We start from the raw sequence: 22,044 nt of genomic DNA, 5'->3' as shown, positions 1-22,044 counted from the left end.
TTTCTGGCCGTTTTGTTTCATTTCCACATGACTCATACTACATAGTTTGCATTTCGCACACTGCTCTCCCTCAGCTCTTTGGTTCCTTGTCGATTCTACACTGAGGGTAAGCACTCTTTCTTTCATCATACCTGTATTAGGTGATACTGATTATCTAGATAGCTCTGTTTTTCCTTTGTATAGGTATAATAAAAGCTGTTTAGTTCCTTGTTGGTTCTACACTGAGGCTCTGTCTTTTCTTCATATAGAATTAATCTCCAAGGGGATTTTCAGGCAAACTTGGATGGTTATATGTGCTCGACAGCTGGGTTTTACAATGATCAACCCTGCCAATATTTTCACAACATCTGCCCCCAATTGTTGCTGATATGAACATTGCAACTTTGGTTTGAAATGCTGGAGACTTCAGTGCCTTACTCATTTCTGATGGGTTTGGGGCTCCTTTCAACCACATTATAATGTGCAGATGCAGTGTACCTGTATGAAACGGAATCTAGTCCGGTACGTGAAACAGATCCGCCTCGAGTACGACAGGAGGTTTGACTTGGTCTGAGGGACTGCTCGAACTGAGGAAATTCGTACGATTTTCACTTGGTTTTTCTTAGATCGAAAAGGTGGGGGGATAAAATCTGTCCTTTTTCGGTCTCCTACCTACTGCCTATGTACCGATACATTGTACCTACCCTAGATCGGTATTCCTAACTATACGAACCCTCGAAACAAAGAGAGCGCACAAAATAACTATCTAATCTACTATAAGAGGTAGTAGGATGCCGAAGATGATCGAAATGGTACTTTAAAACTCAAAAATTGAGGGAATAAGGCTGATCCTGCTCTACGTTTCCGGCAGGAGCACAGGAACTGTCGGGTTCTGTGTGCAGAAGCACATGGAGCTCAACATCTCCTCTCCACTTTAACTTGAAGACAGGGAGCCGAGTGACAAAACTGCAGGGGGAACCGCCACGAAGATACTGCTATAAATAAGGGAACAAAAATGGTGAAAAATGAAGATAAACTTCGCCTGCTAGCCATGAGCCTAAGCAACCATGAACAGTGGCACACCCGAGAATACCATCGATGCATGTACCTGCGTGCTTTGGACAGGTGCGATGAGCGACCTGAAGACCCCAACTTGGTGTACGAACTCGTCTGGGCTTACTCTGAGGCAGAGGTGCACCCCATACCCGTCGGGGGCACACCACTCGCAGTGTTCCCTCTGGACTGTTACAACCTTCTCCTCGACCTCCCAAACGGAGTGTTGTCGTCGTTACCGCGTGCTTCGCTGGCGGCTGCTATTGGGTGGAACGGTGCACTGTTACAGAAGCTCTCCTTGGAGCGCCCACAACCGGTGGTGATGTTCGAAGAGGGTAATGGGGAGTCCGAGGCACGGATGGTGGTGTACTTCGGGAACAATCGGTATGCTGTCCTGAACTGTGAGGGGGACTTCTTCTGACCCACAGACAGCTTTTACAGTTTTCGCACACCATTGGAGGCCATTGGATTCCTGTTCGAGCATTGGCACGTTGAGCCGAGCGCGGATGACTGTGATGGAGGTCACTTTGGTGTGCAACTCCTCCGGGCCAACCTCCAGTGGGAATATGAGCAGGTGGGTGAACATGTGGACGGGATCCGTCGAGGGTGGGAATATGTAGGGACCAAAAGTAGAATAGAGAAAATATTACTTGCGAGAAATCGAGGCAATGACTATGAGTTAGGGAGCGCCACAAATCATAAATAGAAAAACTAAAGAAAGAAACAAAAGAAGAGAAAGGAGTGGAAGAACACCTTTCAGAGGGTATTGAACTATTTATCAGGAAGCAGGGGTCGAGGTCCTCGATTACTTGGGGAGTAACATCTTGTCTTCGCCACTCTGGTTGTCATCCGAGGACTTGAGCTCAGCTAATTCAGTCGTTGAGATGTCGAGGAAGTCCTCCAAGTCTGGTAATGGCAGGGATGAACACGCTAGATAAAGAATGAGCCGGAACGCGCCCACAGGCATCCTCCATACAGTACCATCAAGTTCTGCGACAATGTAGGCTCCTCCTCGGTTTCGACGGATGACAATGAGGGGACCCATGTAGGGCATTCTGTTTTTCGCGCTGAAGGTCTTCTCGACCCGGGTATTCCTTGCGATCACCAAGTCTCTGAGTTTGAAGTCGTAATTTTTGATACTTTGTAGGTGCTTTTGTTCGAATCTGTGTATTCCTTCCAGTCGATTCTGGTGGACACGCTTGCGCATGTCTTCCAGATCCTCCACACGCTTTTGAAGCTCTTGTGCCCTGCGGGCCAAGAGATCCTCTGTGGATAGGATGGAGTCGGGAGGTGGTAAGAGGTACGTGGCTTCCTCGATATTGAGTGGGAGCAGGGGATGACAGCCGTGAGACAGGAAGTATGGGCTGGCTGTCACGAAGCGGCAGAGGCGGAGTGACTAACGGAGCGGGAAAGCGGAGCGACTAAGCAGAACGGTGAGGCGGAGCAACTGGACAAGGCAACAAGGCGGAGCGACTAAGCAGAACGGCGGCAGGCTGGTCCCAGATAATGACAGAGATATATTGAGTATCGTAGTCATAGGTAATAATAAGTAAGCACATACCTGGTCCCAGATAATGACAGAGAGGTCAAGATAAGGGACCAGGCTGTGGAGGGTTGGCTATATATATACATAATCCGGTCTGCAAGAAACAACGATGTAATACTGTACAGTTTAGGAACAAGGAAGGTGGCGGAAGCCAGTAGAAGGAGAAGATGGGTCAGGTGGATCAGTAATCGATGGATCAGTAATCGATGGGGGTTTGACAGTGATGGGATGATGTATCGTACAAGTAAAGGCGTCGAGACGGTGAGAAAAGGAAAATGATAGGGGCTGCGTACTTTATGACACTGGCGCCAGTAGATCGTCGAGCAGTTACTTGCTGTGAGGCCCCAGCACAGAAGGCCTGCTCTGGTCTTACCCAGACTGGGCCTAAGCGAACGCAGTAGCCGCCTAGGCTGTACGAGGAGGTATGGGATAGTGCCGATACTGGTGAGGGGAGCCTAACCAGGGGTAGTTGTGGAGCTTGGGTAGACCTAATAGAGGGTCCTGGAGGTGTAGAACGTAATGCGTAACCACCGCTTCGATGTGGAGGGGAGGTGTAGCTGATACGAGTGGGAAGCTGTGGGGAGCTTAGGGAGCAATAAAGCGGAATTGGGAACCTAATGGGAGGTTCCAAAGGATGAAGGATGAATTGTAGAGCCTCGACGTAGATGGTGAGTCGAAGTAGAGGCGTGGACAATATGAGGATTGACAGAAAGAGGCCAGAGATAGGAAACAGAGAGGAGAAACAGAGTTGAGGTGAGACAGAGATAAAGGAAACAGATAATGAGGAAATATATGACTGTTGAGACGTGTCAGGCCCTGTTAGCAAGTACTAGTAGACTGTACTAAAGGGACCAAGCCAGGTAGGAAGAGTTTCCAGGTAAGATTTGACAATAACACGCTGGGGAGCTCCGAGGGGAGTCCCCAGCCTATATACTGTACATGAGGCTGTCAGGTACATATGTCATGTGGCTACTGGAGTGACAGGTAATATGTACAGTAAAGATTGTAAGGATGGTGCATAGAATATCGGAAACATGTATAAGTGATGAACCGGAGCTCTGGAAAGGAAAGGGAAAGGTCCGGAGAAGCAAGGCATGACACTTGCTCAGCCCAGTAGACCGAATGGGTAGTTGGTGACCACAAGTTTGCATCCCCCTTTGCAGCCTTTATGAGACTTTCCCAGACGTCGTAGTGTTTTTGTTCGATTACTCCCGCAGCCTGAGAATTGTAAGCTGATATTGTGATGTGTCGTATGCCGTAGCGTTTCGCGAGGATTTCGAGAGCGAGCACAAACGGGGTGCCATTATCAGTGATGATGACCCGGAGGGTGCCTCATCGACACAGGATGTCTTCAAATATCCAGTTCGCTATGGCTTCTCCCGTTTGTCGGCAAAGCTTGCGGAACTCGGGATAGGCGGATGAGGAACAACGCCCGTGGACAATGTATTTGAATCCACCTGACTTAGGCATCTCCATAACGTCCATGTAGCATTTGGCAAAGAGGCCTAACGGTTCCGCTACGACGGGGGGGATTCGGAGTTTTTCGGTCTGGCGGAGTTGGCATAAGTGGCAGGTATGGATATACCATTTGATGTCCTCTGCCTGTCGAGGCCACCAGAACCATTCGTGAATAGTCGATGTAGAGGCCCAGACCCCTTTGTGGCCCATCCTGTTGTGGGCCTCCTTGACGATTGCCAGTTGGCAATGTTGAGGGACGACTAGGCGGTGGTTACCTTGTGGATCCCTTCGCCACAGGCGTCCAGTGGAGTCAATGAAGAATTGGAGGCAATACTTGATGAACTGCTGGTATTGGGGATCTGATAAGCCTTCGGGACGTTCTAGGGAATGTAGATAGATCCTGATTGAGTCGAGCTGGTTATCAATTGCCCGGGCGCAGTGCGATCTGGGTACTGAGGAATACGGGACAAGGTCGACATCCTCATGTGGTGTAATAGGTTCTGCCACAAAGATAGGGAGGGTAACCAAGGTGTTGAGGGATGAAGAGGAAGAGGGGGAACTGTTGATAAAATGCATAAAGCCGTTAGCTTGGTCTATCCAGTCTTTGAAGTCGTCATCGACTTCTGGTTGGTCTCCAGGCTGGCGGATTCGACGTGACGGCCCATCAGCTGCAATGCGCTCAGACGGAACATGGACCATTGTAAATGAGAAGAGCAAGATCCCCGCAATCCATCAATTTACGGCGGCGTTGGGCTGGATATTGGGATTGTTAATCATCCCTCTGATATATAACGCGTCTACTTCGACAACGAACTGCTGCGCACCAACTGTCCATAAGCGGGTGGCTCGTAGGGAGCGGAATAACCCATACAGCTCAAGCTTAGCCTGGCTATAGCGCGCTTCTCGTTCATTAAGTGTAATTGAACCGAAACGGTTAATGAAGCGTGTGGCAGGGTTCTCGACACTTAGCTGCATGAGGATATACCCGATAGCGATATTACAGCTGTCCACTGAGAGCACTATTGGCGCACCATTGGAATAGTCCAGTGGACGTATTGCGGGTGAGGCGACCAGGGCGTCTTTGAGGAGTTGCTGGGAGTTTGCTTCGGCAGTACTGAATTGGAAGGGAATATCTTTCTGTGTGAGGCGCACCAAGGGTTCTGCTTTTTCTGCGAAGCAGTCGATGAAGATCCGGCATACCCCTACAGTGCCTAGGAATGCCCGCACGTCCGTGAGTTTGAGCAGAGGTCCCCAACTGACAACCTTCTCCAGCCGAGACGGGTCTGGTATATGCCCCTCGTATGAGCAACGGTGACCTGTAATTAGGGCATCTGCCACTGCCAGCAGGGTCTTCATCCCTGAGAATGTCCCTCCAGCGTATTCCATGCGCGTGAGGATGCGGTTGAAGGTATTGAGGTGTTCCCAGATGAATCGTCTGATCCCCGGATTCTCAGGGATTGTCTCGTATCCGCCGTCTGAGAGTTCATAGCGTGTAGGGGGGCCTCGGACGTTGACGTCGTCTACATATGGAATGGTGTATTCAGGAATCTCCGGCTGTAAAACGAAGGTAACATCACCATGAAAAATCTGGAGGGAATTGGTCCATCCCATAGGGATTGAAGTTAGGCGGAGCGCGCCTAGTGGTGTTTGGAAAGTGGTGTAGTCCCGCAAAGTGATTGCGAGCATACGTTCGTCGTACCCTACGTACATGTCAAGTGTGGCAAGGGCTGAGCGGAAAGCGTAAGCTTCTGCCAGGTTTTCAAGTATTGGGGGAATGGAGGAGTCGCGGACGGTCACCACGCTCAGTGGTTGCAGGTCATGGACAAGGCGTGGCGAAGTACCATCCTTCTTGACTACGGCAAACCACCGCGTTCGATAGGAAGAGTTGGATGGTTCGTATACCCCAGTCCGGATTTTCTCCCAGACAATTTCCACTATCCGCTCCGCCAGTCCAGGTGAGATTGGTAGGGTAGGGACACGCCATGGGGTATGTTCAATAATGGGCATCTCAACTGGTGGGAAGTATTTAGGGTTTAGCTGACCTTTTTCCTCTTCACACCAAGCAAACGCCTGTCAAGACCATGCCTCGGGCCTCCATTCCGCCGCTCGGTACTCCGAAGATCCACTCTTATTGTAATCTTACTCTTATTGTTCTTTCTCGCTACACATACCCTTTCGTTCTAGTCCCTCCTTATTGTCTTTTACTCTACCCTGCAGGTACTACTCGTATAGCTCCTAGTAGTTAGTCTGGCGCTCCGCACCGCTGCGCCGTTCCGTAGATATAAATACTGCCTGTACGCTACTGTAGTTCCTCAGTTTAATTATTGACTTAGATCAACTTAGATCTCTCTTCCAACTTAGCTCTTCTCTAAGTCTTCAGGCTCAATGCCTTGGAGTACTCTCTACTATAACCTTAGGACTTAGACGTTCTCTGGTTCGCTCCTCGTCACCGGCGATACCGCTGCTCCGACTTGGCTGCTCCTCAGTTCCTCCCTTCTCTACTCTCGATCTCCGGGGACTAACGGCGTAACGGCGGTGTTGTTAATAACTTCACTACTGTCCCACTCGTCTTCCGCACTTAGACACCTTGTGGCTTTGGCACGGTTACACGGTGTACATGATCTTAACAACACCTTCTTGTGCAGCATCATCAAATGGTGGATTGCCGCCATCTCTTGAGGCCAGAGGAAGTTCGGGTCGTGGACTGAATCCATGAATTCTTTGCATTCTTGCGTATAACGGCTGGTAAAAACGAATGGCGGTGGGTTCGGTTTTAATATAGGTAGGTGTTCGAGAGGGTCGGATGGAAACTGTCTGACCACTCGGAACTTCTCTGGGAGCGTTGCTGGTACTGGTTGGGTGCGTCGTTCGACAGGCTTGTACCTTTTCTTAGTCGCGGCAAATGTTTCAAAAATCCGAGAATTTTTATTTGAGGGAGAGAGGGTACAATTTTTGGGAGTGGTTGTAACTAAGTCCTGCTGGATAGGAGTTGTACTCCTGTCCATGCAAGGGAATACAGATGTAGGGAAAGGGTCTTCAGCTGAGATAGCTGAGCAAAGGGAGAAAGAGTCAATGGGCGCATCGTAGGTGAAGTACACGTGAGCGTGTAAAAATGCTAGATTAAGTTTGTCAATGCCCGGGGATTCCCCGAGGCTGGCGGAAATAAGGGGAATTGAGATATGTCCTCGGAAATTGGACGAGTCAGCTGATAGCTCAGCGGTGTTCAACTCAACAATGAACGCCGCTTCTTCATCCACTTCCAGCTCTCCGAATTCCATATCGCGAAGGGATGCTGCTCGGCAGCAAGGACTTCTCCTTCGTGGAATACCGAGTTAAACTCGGTACTCCGGACCATCCTCCTTTCTGAAGCGCGGCGGCTCTCTAGGAACGGTCGGGATTGTAGTAGTTTTGTATGTGTTGGGGTCAGTCAGTGTAAGGTGTTGATCACCTGAGAGGAAATTTTTGTAGGAGGCTTGCATCAGAATTTCAAAGGGACGACCTAAAATGAAGTCGTACACCGGGGAGTCCACGACTTGGACCTGGAGGAAGGCCACTACGTCGCCGAAGCGGAATGGTACGTCCTTTGCTAGTCCCAGTGACCAATCGGTGTTCCCATTTGCACTTTGTAGGTTTATGCACTTTTCAGGGTCGAAGGTGAAACCAAACGCATTACAGGCAGCATCCGACATCACCACGATACTGCAGCCTCCGTTGAGGATGCAATGGGCTGGTCGTCCACCAATAGTTGCGTTTATGGCTTGAATATTGTGCGATTCTTTTGCGACATAGAATCCATCCCCTTCTTTGGCATCTCCAAAGTCTGTGAAAAAATTCGCCAGATCCTCCTGCAAAACTGGAACCGAATAAAGTCCCTTAGCCAGGTCGAGGTCGATCATCAGCACTGGTTCTAATAGCTTCATATCGTCCAGTAGTACTCCATCGACCCCAATCCTCCGACTCGTAATAGCGTCCTTCACCTTCTTACAGTATTCCGGGGCGATGGCGAGGAGGTCGTCTTGCCATACTGACACCATGCTGGCCATGCCCGTTTGTATGATACGCTCTACCGCGGCTTCTGTTTCAATCGGGGCCCAGTATCAATAGTTCCTGAGGTCCTCCTTGGGTTGTACCCCCACAGTCCTCTCCTGGGGAGGGACGTAGTTCTTGGGAAGTTTTCCAATGATTGGTTTTGGCGGTTTAGTGGGGGACACAATTCTCGGAGGGATTGGCTTCGAAGGTTCGGGATCTGGTTGGGTCCCAGCGTTAGTAGCTGCTGAAGAAGATTTGCCTGGTAGAGATGTCGAGGAGTTATTTGCTTTGGTATGTCCCTTAGATCGACGAGTTTCCATTTTGAAGATCAAATCCCTCACAGCTGCTGCTTCAGTCGGGTCGCTTTCTCCCTGGAGGGTATAGGTCGCCGCGGTTGCCAGCATGGAGGGTCCTTGATAACTGTGTAGGGTGTAGGCATTGTGCTGGCTGATATCTATTCCGGCTAGCGTGGGAGACAAGGGATTTTTGGGGGTCTGGGGGATATCGAGGATCCAGGTCTTGGCAGATGGGTTCTCTTCAAAATACCATTCGAATCGTGTCATGAAGTACGTAGCCCCTATCATTTTCCTTTTCTCACCGTCTCGATGCCCTTACTTGTACGATTACATCACTGTCAAATCCCATTGATTACTGATCCACCTGTTACCCTTCTCCTTCTACTGGCTTCCGCCACCTTCCTTGTTCCTAAACTGTACAGTATTACATCGTCATTTCTCGCAGATCGGATTATGTATATAAAGCCAATCCCTCACAGCCTGGTCCCTTATCTTGACCTCTCTGTCATTATCTGGGACCAGGTATGTGCTTACTTACTGTTACCTATGACTACGATACTCAATATATCTCTGTCATTATCTGGGACCAGTTTGCCTCCGCTCCGTTTAAGTTGCTCCGCCTCATCACCTTGCTTAGTCGCTCCGCTTCCCTGCTCTGCTAGTCACTTCGCCTCTGCCGCTTCGTGACATTAGGTCAAGATCCATTACTGCACTGACAGCCTACCAATAAGGTTGTCCTTGCAGGATCCGCATACATCACGTCTTCCACACCCGTAGATCTTTCTGATCATCCTACTACAACAGACTGCTCTGCTCTCCAACACGCACTTGACCCCAGAGATCAGCACCACGCCCACAATATCAGTGATAGCTGGTACGACTGTGACTCTCAGCCTTGCCCCCACGCACTCTCCAATTCAGTTCAGGGCCCAACTACCGTAGAAAATATCACCTTCTTGCCAATTCCCCAACCCCGATTGCCTACTCCTATCATGTCGACTCCTATTCCGCCTGCCACACCAGCCCCACCTGCCTCTGCAGAAGATCTCATGACTCAGCTCATTAAACAAGTAGCCAATCTTGCTACAGCCATGGAGGAACGCTCATCCTCCAAGTCCAGCATGAACAAACCTGAGGTGTTCAAGGGAAAAGATAGCGCTGAGGCGCGTCGCTTCATGGCTCAGTTCCAGAACTGGGCATCGGAACAACCTGATCTCACCAAGAGTCAGGCAAAGCTTATCAAGTCAGCCCTAGGGTTCTTCACTGAAAGTGCGGGTGACTGGGCAACCCCGCATTTGCTACATTTCAATGCGGAACATCCCCCTTTTGGAGGAGATTGGGAAGAGTTCCTGAAAGAGTTTGTTCAACGCTTTGAGTCAGTGGACCCGGGTATGGAAGCTCGCAGCGAGATCAAAAATCTCAAGCAAGTTAAAGGTCAGACAGTTGCGGAATTCGCTCAGAAGTTCAAGGATATTGGGGATTGGACTGGAATGTCTGACATTGATTTACGGGAACGCTTCTTCACTGCCCTACTTCCGGAGATCCAACAAAATCTCATCATTGTAAACATCGCCCAAGGACTTGCTCCGACTCTGAAGGAGGCAATCAAACAAGCCATATCAGTAGACGTCTACATGCATGATCCCACCATGACGGGCCGAAACTCTGGACACGCTCCCACACATACTGCTCACACTACCCCTGCTGATCCCCACACTATGGACATTGATGCAACCCACACTAGTAATGGGAATACTAGGGAGGCATTCCTAGCTTGTATGCGAGGACAATGCTTCGGCTGTGGTGCCCAAGGTCATGTCAAGCAAAACTGCCCACACCGAGAAACCACCTGCCGTTACTGTGGACGACGAGGACATCTGGAAGCAGTCTGCCAAGACAAGTTCATGGGACTTGGACGAGACCGAGGCCGACGCCAGCAACCTCGACGTCAGCAGATATCTGCTACGGGACCCACACCATTCTCCCTGTTCCCAAATGAATCCGTCCAGATCGCTTCCTCGACTCCAACATCCGCTCCTGCAACCGTACCTGCTATTCCGAGCCCCCCTAACCAGGACTTCTCCAACCAGATCGGTCAAATAAGGGAATTACTTGATCGTGCTAACGCTATGTCCTCCTCACCCTCTGGCTTGCAACAGGGTTTTTAAAGAGGGTACCCGCTTCGGCTGCACCGAGAGTACCCCGTAATCAGTTTGTTATGTTCGCTACTTCTTCGTATGACTCGCACCCATCATGTACAATATCGTCGATCCGGGAATTAAACTCCACTTCCCCACATTTCCGAATTCATGCGAGACTAAGAGGAAGGAATCATAGTATAACAACTGCAGCCATGGTAGACTGTGGAGCTACCGCCCTGTTTTTAAACCAAGACTTTGCCACCCGGAACCATGTAAGATGTGCACCCCTTCATAAACCAATCGACGTTTTTAATATCAATGGAACACCTAACCAAGCTGGACGGATAACCCATTTTGCACGCCTAGCACTCACAGTGGATAATCAAGAGCGGTGGATGGACTTTCTGATCACCAACCTAGGAGGTGAAGACGTCATCCTTGGACTCCCCTGGCTACGGAAGGTAAATCCGGAGATCAATTGGGAGAAAGGACGACTTTCAGTAAGGCCCCCTCGAGTAGCTATAGAAGAAGTCCCAGACGAGGAGATCTCATACTCTCATCGAGCCGCCACTAACACAGAAAGCCCAATCCCTGAACTCCCGAACCTGGAACCTCCCACTGAACCCCCTCAGATGGAGGTGCCACTGGAAACGACCCTTGAAGAGAGCGAATCAGCAGTGGTGGAAGAACCGCCAATACACCGAATCCGAGCCAATCATAAAACTCACCGGGCATGGGTAAAAGCAGGAATCCTAGAGGAACAGACTGAGGAAGTCTGGTGTGCCGCAGGATTCACTTACTCCCAGCAGCTAGCAGAGGAAGCCAACCGAGACAAACCCGTCAAAACCTTTGAAGAAATGGTCCCTGAGCAGTACCGTGATTTCAAGAAGGTTTTCTCAGAATCCGCCTCCGAACGATTACCTGCCCACCAACCTTGGGACCATGCAATTGATCTCATACCTGGAGCACCAGTGACCATGCACACCAAGATTTACCCCATGTCCCTAAATGAGCAGGAAAAGTTGGATCGCTTCCTAGAAGAGAATCTGCGGCAAGGCTACATTGTTCCCTCCAAATCACCCATCTTATCCCCAGTCTTCTTTGTGAAGAAGAAGGATGGGAAACTCTGTTTCGTACAGGATTACCGGAAACTGAATGAGTATACGGTGAAGAACCGCTACCCCCTCCCATTGGTGGCTGATATAATTAGTCGGCTTCAAGGGGCTCAATATTTCACCAAGTTTGATGTACGCTGGGGCTATAACAACGTCAGAATCAAGGAAGGTCATGAATGGAAAGGGGCCTTTGCAACCACACGAGGGTTGTTCGAGCCTAGGGTTATGTTCTTTGGTCTCACCAACTCCCCTGCAACGTTTCAAGCACTTATGAATGCTATATTTGCAGACCTCATTGCAGCCGGAAAGGTAGCGGTTTACCTAGACAACATCCTCATCTTTAGCAGTAATCTTCAGGAGCATTGACGAGTGGTACGGGAAGTACTAACCCGGTTGGAGAAGCATGATCTATACCTACGACCGGAGAAGTGTGAATTCGAACAACAACAGATTGAATATCTAGGCCTCATTATATCGGAAGGGAAGGTGAGGATGGATCCGGTAAAGGTAGCTGCAGTTCACAACTGGCCAGCCCCCACTAACCTTCGAGAGCTACGAGGGTTCCTTGGATTTGCTAACTTCTACCAGCGCTTTATCCGGAACTTTGCAAGGATAGCCAGGCCCCTGAACGACCTCACTCGGAAAGATATATCCTTCACCTGGATGGACACCCAGCAACAAGCGTTTGATACCCTCCGAGAGGCCTTTATCTCTGCACCCATCCTAGCCCTATGAACACTGGACAGACCAACCCGAATCGAGGTAGACGCTTCAGGCTTTGCTACTGGCGGTGCCCTCATGCAGAAGCAAGATGATGGCCAATGGCATCCCGTCGCCTTCAGATCAGCCTCTATGCAACCAGCAGAACGAAACTACGAGATCTATGATCGGGAAATGCTAGCCATTATCGAAGCGTTGAAGGACTGGAGGAACTTCCTGGAGGGACTACCCCAGCCATTTGACATCATCACTGATCACTCTAACCTCAAATTTTGGCGCACAGCTCAAGACCTCACCCACCGCCAAGCTCGCTGGGCTCTATACCTTTCACAGTTTGACTTTCACATGATCCACCGCCCTGGTAAAATAAACACTCAGGCTGATGCTCTTTCCCGTATGGCAGCCCACCAAGTACTAGACAATGAGGATAATCGACAGCAGACAGTCCTTAAGCCCAACCATTTCACCAAAATTGCAGCTTCTATCCTATGGAACCCCTTAGAGGATCGCATCCGGAAAACCTCACAGCGGGAAGCACAGGTATTGGAAGGTCTCAAAACAGTCAAAGAGCACGGACTACAGCGCTTGGCCAATGGAATCGCCGAATGGGAGGAGGACAACGGTCTGGTCTACTACCGAGGACGAGTGTACGTGCCAGCAGACAATGATCTGCACACTGAAGTACTACGTCAATGTCATGACCATCCCACTGCTGGACACCCTGGGCTCCACGGAACACTCAATCTAGTTAGCACCCATTTCTGGTGGCCAACACTGTGCTCCTTTGTGGAGAAGTACGTAGAGGGATGCGAGACATGCGCACGCAAAAAGATCCAAAGACACCCACGAGCTGTAACTCAACCACTAGACGTACCCTTGGGTCTATGGGAAGAGGTAGGGGTGGACTTGATAACGCAATTACCAAACTCCCAAGGATACGACGCGGTCCTAGTCTGCACGGACCTCTATGGGAAACAAATTCACGCCCTCCCATGTACCAGCTCCATGACTGCAGAAGGGGTTGCTGACATCTACTACAAAGAAATCTTCTGTCTTCATGGGCTCCCTCTTCACTTCAAGTCTGACCGTGGGCCTCAGTTTGCAGCCAAACTCATGCGATCCCTACTTGCTAGACTGGGAATCAAATCAGATCTCACTTCCGGGTACCGTCCTCAGTCTAATGGTCAAACTGAACGCGCCAACCAAGAAGTAGAAAAATACATTTGACTCTACGTAGGTCGTCGGCAGGATGACTGGGCAGAGCACCTTCCAATGGCTGAATTCGTAATCAACTCGCGAACCCATTCTGCATTAGGCATGTCCCCATTCGAACTAACCTACGGATATCTCCCCTTGTTCAACATCCCAGTTGGACGACGCAGCGGGATCCCAGCTGTAGACGACCGCATACGGATACTCCGAGAAGCCCGACAGGATGCAGGGGCCACCTTGCACTTAGGGAAAAAGCAGCAGAAAGAGGGATACGAACGAGGAAAACGGAAAGCTCACCAGTTCAAAGTCGGAAATTTTGTCTGGCTCAGTGCGGAAGACATCAACCTCCAACTGTCCAGTGAAAAGCTAGGAGATCGGCAGCTCGGACCCTACCAAATCTTGGAGAAGATTGGACCCCTGGACTACCGCCTTGACCTCCCTATCTCCCTTGACCGCATTCATCCTGTGTTCCATGTTGACAAACTCTACCCCTGGAAAGGTAACGCTATCAATGGAGAAATACCACCACCACCAGAGCCGGTCTACCTAGAGGATGAAGACGAACCGGAATATGAAGTAGAGGAAATCCTGGATAGTCGGGTCCGGTGGAAGAGGTTGGAATACCTGGTTAAGTGGAAGGGTTACGACACAGGGCATAACTCCTGGGAGCCAGCGCCCAACCTCAGCCGGGCTCCAAAAATTGTTCGTGCCTTCCACAAGAAACACCCCACAGCAGCAAAAGCTTGACCATTGAGGGCAATGGTCGTAAGAAGGGGGGTAATGTCATGAAGTACGTAGCCCCTATCATTTTCCTTTTCTCACCGTCTTGATGCCCTTACTTGTACGATTACATCACTGTCAAATCCCATTGATTACTGATCCACCTGACCCCCATCATCGATTACTGATCCACCTGTTACCCTTCTCCTTCTACTGGCTTCCGCCACCTTCCTTGTTCCTAAACTGTACAGTATTACATCGTCATTTCTCGCAGATCGGATTATGTATATAAAGCCAATCCCTCACAGCCTGGTCCCTTATCTTGACCTCTCTGTCATTATCTGGGACCAGGTATGTGCTTACTTACTGTTACCTATGACTACGATACTCAATATATCTCTGTCATTATCTGGGACCAGTTTGCCTCCGCTCCGTTTAAGTTGCTCCGCCTCATCACCTTGCTTAGTCGCTCCGCTTCCCTGCTCCGCTAGTCACTTCGCCTCTGCCGCTTCGTGACAAATCGAGTCTTCACCAATCCGCGCTTGTACTTGGTTTCGTTTCGTAGGTCTCGTCCTCCTTTCAACTGAACAAAGCCTCGTTCGTTTCGCTCCACTCTTCCCTTTGCGACCCAATCCACCAGATCCGGACAATCTTTCAGCATTTTGCTAGTGCACCCGTCCCAAGGGCAAGTTTTATCTGTTCGTGGTTTGCGCAGCTCGCGTGTCCGGACATCTCTGTTTTTATTCTCCTTTACGAACTGCTGCATCATTTGTGTGAGCGCAGCTACTTGCTGGGATAGAGAATCTTCGGAGTCTTTGGATTCGGTTTTGATTACCGGTGTGTCCATGGTTGTAGGATGGGGGATCGTCATCCGATCCCCACTACGAAAACTTCCTGAGCTAACTGGAGCTGAGGCGTCTGAGAGGAGAAAGGTAACGACTTTTCGTATCTCGTTGATGGTATAGGCTTGGCCTACTTTCTTAGTAGGGTAGTGGACATAGAGTCCAGTGTCGATACGCGACCGGATGCTCTCCGGGAAGGGGCAGACGTAGTGCTGGGCGATGAGGATCTCAGAGAGAGTTCCCTAGGTTCGTAAGGCTTTAGCCACCACCGCGAACTCTCGGTGGTACTCGGCCAGTTCTTGGGTTGTCGAGATAGTCTTCTTCTGGAAGGTTTCGACGACCCTTACCAGCTCCTCGGTAGTGACGTTGGCAGTTCCTGTAGCACCTGGGTAATAGTCGAGAATTTCGGTCTTGAACTCCTCCCATGTCTTAGCGTCGTCGTCGAAGGTATCCAGGGATTGCCAGAACTTCATGGTCTTGGCGTCGAGGTACCCTAATACGGTCTTCTTCATCCTGTCACTGTCCTCATCAATCCCTGCGGCCTTAGCTGTTCGTTCAAACTCTTCGAAGAAGTTCGGCAAGAGTGCCTCATTTTTCGGGTCAAACTTTGGGGCAGAGCGCTCATCTCTTTTGGGAAGGGGGGTAGACATCAAGGCTACAAATGGGTTATCGACTTGTAAGGAGATACTAGGGGATAATGGGGTCAAAGGTGACGGTGGTGTTGGTGTTTGACTAGGGATTGGAGACGCAGGATGGTTACAAAATTTGCTATACCCTGCTTCTTCCTCTACTCCGGTTAGGTTGTTGTGAGTGGCCTCGCGTCCGTCGACGGGGGACAGTAACTCTTTGAAGGCGAAGTCTATATGACCTTGATGGAACTGGACTAAGAGAGCTTCGTCTTCCACTGACAGACGATTTTGATCTCCTATTTGTACTTTCAGAACTGAAACCAATTGATCTGAAGACTAGCTCTGGAATAGATATCCTATCTTTGAATTGCATCAAAAACTTGGAAGATGAACTGATGATCTGGACAAAATTGACAATTCGCATACTGCAATGCCCACTTTGAATGAGCAACATATGACACCTCATGATGGTACTCCATTTCAAATCCTCCTCATCTGCAAAACCTGTATTTTCGGCTAAGGGTCCGAAAGCAGTTGAGAGCACTTCCCAGCAGTGAAAGCACTCAGAGCATATTGCTTTCAGTGCTTTCAGCACTGGGATCTACTGGGATCTGCTCTCAGACCTTAGCCGAATATCCAGGTTTTGCAGATGCTTTGCTATATGGAAAGAGATGAGGGAAGCATCCAATAAAGTGGTTAGGGTTTACAACTGTTCCCCAAATTGCACCTGCATGTTTGTTTTTCCTTCCATAAGTATTAATAAAACCTCACAATACAATGGTATGTTAACCCCTTCCTGTGCTGCCATTGTAAGGGTTGTTCTTTGCTGAACTGCTGTAGAAGCTCTAGGCTAATGTTGATATTTGATTCTAGAGTATGTGGTTTTGGAATAGCGCAATTTGCTGTCAGAGCAGTTACTATGACACAATATATGTCCAGAGGCAATTCAAGCAATGCTTTACAGATGTCAGCCTTCGTACAAACATTGGTCGGTTTCAAGTTCACATCATTTGTCTTCAGTACTAAAATTAGATCCTCCTTTGTATGCACTTTTACAAGGATTTCAATGTGAACTTTGTGGTCATATTGCATGGACATTCCAAAATACAATGTGTCATCATACATCCGCAAAAGCACAGTGAGCCTCCCAATCATGAATCCAAGTCTTGCTGGTACACCTCAAACTTGTATCAGAAATCAGACTCACACACACCTGACGGAAACACTTTCCCCGGCCAAAAAATATATAGGCAAATTAAAACAACGATTGCCAATTTCCCCTTAGTGAATAAACTTCTCTCCCGTAAGGAAATAACCAGGTTTTACAGATGGCAAATGTGTAAAATATTACCTGCATTTTCCAATCTAGAAATATAGTATTTTTCATGCAATGAAGATTACCTTTGACCTTTGATAAAGATTAAGAAATTTTCCATTTCCCCAGTGTGCATGTGTTTGCTTATCATTACCTATGACTACAATACTCAATATATTTCTGTCATTATCTGGGACCAGTCCATCTGCGCTCTGCTTAAATTGCTCTGCCTTATCATCCTGCTTGATTGCTCCGCTTTGTGATATGACCCAGTGAACACTGCTTCTCAATACGTATACACTGACTTCTGGATACCACCAACATTCAATGGGATTGGCCCTAATAAAGAAACATTTGTTTTCTTGACACGGCATCCAGTGGAAATCAGAAATGAGCAAGGATGTCAAATAATCTTCAGTGTCTATACTGAATTATAGGACAAACCAAGTGTCTGTGAATGCCAACTCACTGGTGTTGAGTGCTGGAACAGGGGCTTTGTCAATGACATATTCCAAACAAAACAGACCTGGGGTCAGTATCGTCTCAATGCCATCACTTGTAATTACAAAAATGTTTGATGTCAGTACATAAGGGTGGGTTACCATATCCATAAAACACTACCAACAGCCATACAACATTACATTCTTCTGATGTCTAGTGTATGCAAGTGGACAATGATAAAAGGGGTGTCCCGTTTCCATTATGCTAAGGTGTCATGATTAATGGATGTGTCAAGTCCATGCCTCAGGCCTCCATTCCGCCGCTCAGTATTCCAAAGATCCACCTTTATTGTAATCTCTCCTTATTGTTTTTTCTCGCTACACATACCCTTTCGTTCTAGTCCCTCCTTATTGTCTTTTACTTTACCCTGCAGGTACTACTCATATAGCTCCTAGTAGTTAGTCTGGCGTTCTGCACCGATGCACCGCTCCGTAGATATAAATACTGCCTATATGCTACTGTAGTTCCTCAGTTTGTTTATCAACTTAGATCTCCCTTCCAACTTAGCTCTTCTCTAAGTCTTCACGTTCAACGCCTTGAAGTACGTTCTACTCTACCTTAGGACTTTGATGTTCTTTGGTTCGCTCCTCGTTGTCAGCGATACCGCCGCTCCGACTTGGCTGCTACTTAGCTCCTCTCTTCTATACTCTCGATCTCTGGGGACTGACGGCGTAACGGCAGTGTTGTTAATAACTTCACTACTGTCCCACTCAACCCTCCGCCCTTAGACACCTTGTGACCCTGGCACGGTTACACGGTGTACATGATCTTAACAGGATGCATGCTTTCTGCAGTTGCTGGAAGCTTACATCAAAGGCACTGGCTCATTGATGATAATGCTGATGAGGCCAAAATCCGTCATTGCAGGCCAATTTGTGCTACATTTTCTGAACGTATTGGTGGGTTCATTCCTTTTCGCATCTTTGGACTCACGCACCCTATGAAAGAATATCATGTCAAGGATGAGGTTAAATGGTGTTCAGCGCTGGGCACCAATTATCTTTGAAGATTATTACATACATGAAGTTCCATACAAAAGGTAGTTCATAGTTCAATGAGTTGATATCATCTTTATCAGCCTCCACAGTGGATGCACAAAGCCGACACCGCATATAATGGCCCTGATATAGCTTATCCGCGATCACATGATTATCGGTTACGCTAAATTTGATAATTCCCTCGAGTGCATTTTTTTCTCTTTCCGGTGTGCTAATGGATTCGACAACAACATACATATACCAAGACCATATAATACATAATCAGCCGCTTCTGGCATTGTCCGGTGTGCAATATGTACTAGATGTTGAATCAACATGACAAGCCCCAAAGTAAAATTTGTTATGCCACAGGTACAAATATTTCCATACACTCGTACGTCTACCACTATCATCGGTTCATGCACTCCACATTACCTCAACATCGAATCCGAAATACCGACAACATACAACTGCAGGATATCATCTCAACTTTAGACGATGCCAACAATAACGCGCACCATGTAACGAACATCATGAAATCAACTTTCGCCTCACTTTACAAAAAATACGGGACCACAAAAGAGAGACAAGCACTGAATGAAGAACACAAAGATATCGTATGTCCTCTTTTCCGAAGTATCCCTGACGTCGTAAACAACAAACTAGAGCTGTAATAATTGTCAAGCAAGAGGTAAAACGTGCGTTGTGCACCCAAACAACATGAGATGCGACGGATGCACTCCCTATCGTCAATGTAGCCGCGTACCAATTGTCACATGCTCTCGCCTTATGGCATCGATGCGAATTAACGCAGCACAATATGACCAGTTGTTGCACTGGTATGAACACAAACAAGTTCCCAATTCAAGATGACCAAAAATTACAACATCGGTCAGTCGCTATCTGAATTCCATTGTTCTGTTGCATCATAATTCGTATAGAAGTCTACTCGATTCATCTCGCTAGCACCACGAGATTTTGCAAGTGTGTCGTATGTGAAAAACAAAGCACGTTACACGTTTCTTAACCTTCTTTTCGTACCCACTATAACCCAATGGTTCCTTTCAGTCGTCGACATCTCATCATAACACCTCCACATTTGACGATAAAAACTGCACGAGGAATACAACATTTGACACCACCTGTATAACGACTAACATAAATCAATATTTTCATCCCAAAGACACGACGGGCGAACAAGTGAGCAACACATTACAATTCCTACATATCCTACTACATGCTCAAAGATTTCCAGATTTTACCCACCTCGCAAAACGGACCCGCAGCCGATATATCAACGGCAGCCATTCACTTGTCCATTTCTATCGATGATTTGGAAGTACCCACCACGACTACGGTAAGCGAAAATTACTACAATCCAATGACCATATAATTGAATCATTACTTACAGACATTATCTTTGATTTCGGAGCTCGATGAAATACGACCTGTTCCCGAAACTGATTCACAGAATCTAGGTTGCAAGAAAGCAAATGCTGTAAGGCCTGTGCGCCATAATTTTATCATACCTGTATTCTAACATTGCACTGTTTACAGTTGCTTGCAACGACCACCGGCACATACATCAGTCACAACAACACTTCTTTCTATGACCGTCCTGCAGAAGGTTTCTGGACGAAATTGATCATGCGGCCACCCAACCTATTCATCAGTCAGAAACCTACTCGAGGATTTACTACAAATCACAATCAAGGCAACGATTTGACCTCCCCTTGTACTGATCGTTATCGTCAACGCCAAACTTATCCCATGGAACCAACTTCTGAACTTACAAACAGAAGTCACTCATTCGTTCATGAATGGATCACTGATCCTACCACGAAGATCTCCAACTCCTTTTCATACGGTAACTTCGTATATTACGGTGCAATTGCTCATGCTGACAGATAACCATTTCAGAAAATTCTAGTAGTTTATACAATGCACTAAGTCGACCAGCAGTGACCTTGACTTAAAGCTCAACACCGATTTCGGGCGCACGTCAAACACTAGACTGATTCCGAGGTTCCAGTATACAAAAAACATTTATTCAAACAAAAACGAAAGAGTTCATTTTTTGCAATCTTGTCTTTGATTTTCTGCTTCGACGGTATAACAAATGTATCTGTAGGCGATACAAACTGAAAATTCAAAAAATACAGTTTATGGACACTGTTAACCGTACCGATTCTTAGCCGTGGACTTTGGGACTGCTTCTGACATGTGATCATTCAGGCGGAAACAGTGCATATGTCCCTCTAGTTTCTAACGAGGCTGCGTTCTCTTTAGCAGTGGTTCCCTTTTTGGTTCGAGGCTGTGAGCTTCAACTAGTTGTTATGACCGCGGCTGATACGACAATGTCTCCACGCCCTTTTTCGATTGACTTCTTGCAGACTTACGATTTCACGGATGAAGGAAGAAGCTTGAGGTTACTTCAGAAAGTGAGTTTTTCCCTTTCATTTGCCGAAATATATATCAACGTTGTCTCTAGACAGAGACTGATGATGTTCCGCTTACGCTTTTCGCGTTCCAGTGACGACTTGTCGCCGATGTAAGGAAAGCTTTCAGAATTCATGATATTGGGAAAAAAAACCTACTTCGCAAGGTTGAAAACAAGGGCAACATCGAGGATTATGCTATGGATGGAACGCTCATCAAGCATTGTTCAGACATTTGCTCCATCAATCTTACACTCAATACGCAAGGTTTGACAATTATAGTGAGAGAAATGCAACACTCGGTCTGTTTCATTGCATACAAAACACCAGAAAACCATTTCCTTGTTTTCGGCGATGACTCCCAATCAAAATGGGTCAATGCTTTAATGATGGTGAACTACAACGCTGTAGCAATAGGAGACCGCTTTGATAACATTATCGTCAATACGCTGATCACTAAAGAATCGGACCAAGTCGATGAAGACCCTACCGGAGAAGGTATCCCTCACGAAAAAAGGACATTGACGGGCACCCCCTCACAAGTCCGATATGGTGGCAGATTGCCATATCGGAGACCTTGTCAATTCTATATACAAAGTAGCGATGGTTGCTGGAGGACGTGAAATCTTACTGTATACTGGTGTCCATGGCACGGTTGGTATCCTCGTACCCTTTGTTTCGAAGGAGGATGTCGACTTCGTATCGACATTAGAGCAGCATCTGCTCACCGAACAGAGGTTGTTTGGTTGGCAGAAATCAGTTAGTTGGAGAGGTTATTATATGCCGGTCAAGGCAGACAATCTCTGCGAGACATTTGCTCGGCTACCGGGATCCAAGCAAAATGCTATTACTAGTGAGCTTAACCGGACAGTAGGGGAAGTTCTCGAAAAACTGGACCGATTGAGTGTCACAAGGAGTGAATTGTAAGTATTATAGCTGACTGCAATACTGAAGACGTATATGTGTACTTGGGCAATCAAGATTCGGTCTGTATTTGAGCCACTGCAATCAGTATACATAGCCCTCACGACACTGAGGAAGATATCGGGATGTTTTACATTGTCTTGGGGAGC

The 22,044-nt window shown here is 47.8% G+C and overlaps 4 protein-coding genes across 4 annotated transcripts; 2 read left to right on the top strand and 2 right to left on the bottom strand.

Moving 5' to 3' along the window:
• Window positions 1-1,030: 1,030 nt before the first annotated feature.
• C8R40DRAFT_1168693 (uncharacterized protein) lies at window positions 1,031-1,738 on the top strand (the record flags this gene model as incomplete). The annotated part of the gene is made up of 2 exons (XM_046231238.1): window positions 1,031-1,416; window positions 1,465-1,738. The coding sequence occupies 2 exons, from the start codon at window positions 1,031-1,033 to the stop codon at window positions 1,736-1,738; spliced, it is 660 nt and encodes a 219-aa protein (XP_046088446.1).
• A 4,796-nt stretch (window positions 1,739-6,534) lies between these two features.
• On the bottom strand, window positions 6,535-8,079 carry C8R40DRAFT_1168690 (uncharacterized protein; the record flags this gene model as incomplete). The annotated part of the gene is made up of 2 exons (XM_046231237.1): window positions 6,535-7,328; window positions 7,389-8,079. The coding sequence occupies 2 exons, from the start codon at window positions 8,077-8,079 to the stop codon at window positions 6,535-6,537; spliced, it is 1,485 nt and encodes a 494-aa protein (XP_046088445.1).
• Window positions 8,080-14,756: 6,677 nt separating this feature from the next.
• Window positions 14,757-15,761, bottom strand: C8R40DRAFT_1168685 (uncharacterized protein; the record flags this gene model as incomplete). Its single annotated transcript, XM_046231236.1, has 2 exons — window positions 14,757-15,323; window positions 15,378-15,761. The coding sequence occupies 2 exons, from the start codon at window positions 15,759-15,761 to the stop codon at window positions 14,757-14,759; spliced, it is 951 nt and encodes a 316-aa protein (XP_046088444.1).
• A 4,009-nt stretch (window positions 15,762-19,770) lies between these two features.
• C8R40DRAFT_1168684 (CPSF A subunit region-domain-containing protein) lies at window positions 19,771-21,898 on the top strand (the record flags this gene model as incomplete). Its single annotated transcript, XM_046231235.1, has 6 exons — window positions 19,771-19,890; window positions 19,945-20,031; window positions 20,091-20,400; window positions 20,769-20,974; window positions 21,139-21,469; window positions 21,531-21,898. The coding sequence occupies 6 exons, from the start codon at window positions 19,771-19,773 to the stop codon at window positions 21,896-21,898; spliced, it is 1,422 nt and encodes a 473-aa protein (XP_046088443.1).
• Between the last annotated feature and the right edge of the window lie 146 nt (window positions 21,899-22,044).

Source organism: Lentinula edodes, assembly GCF_021015755.1.
Source record: "Lentinula edodes strain Le(Bin) 0899 ss11 chromosome Unknown C8R40scaffold_10, whole genome shotgun sequence".
NCBI lineage: Eukaryota > Fungi > Basidiomycota > Agaricomycetes > Agaricales > Omphalotaceae > Lentinula > Lentinula edodes.
This window is presented reverse-complemented; position numbering and strand designations above follow the sequence as displayed.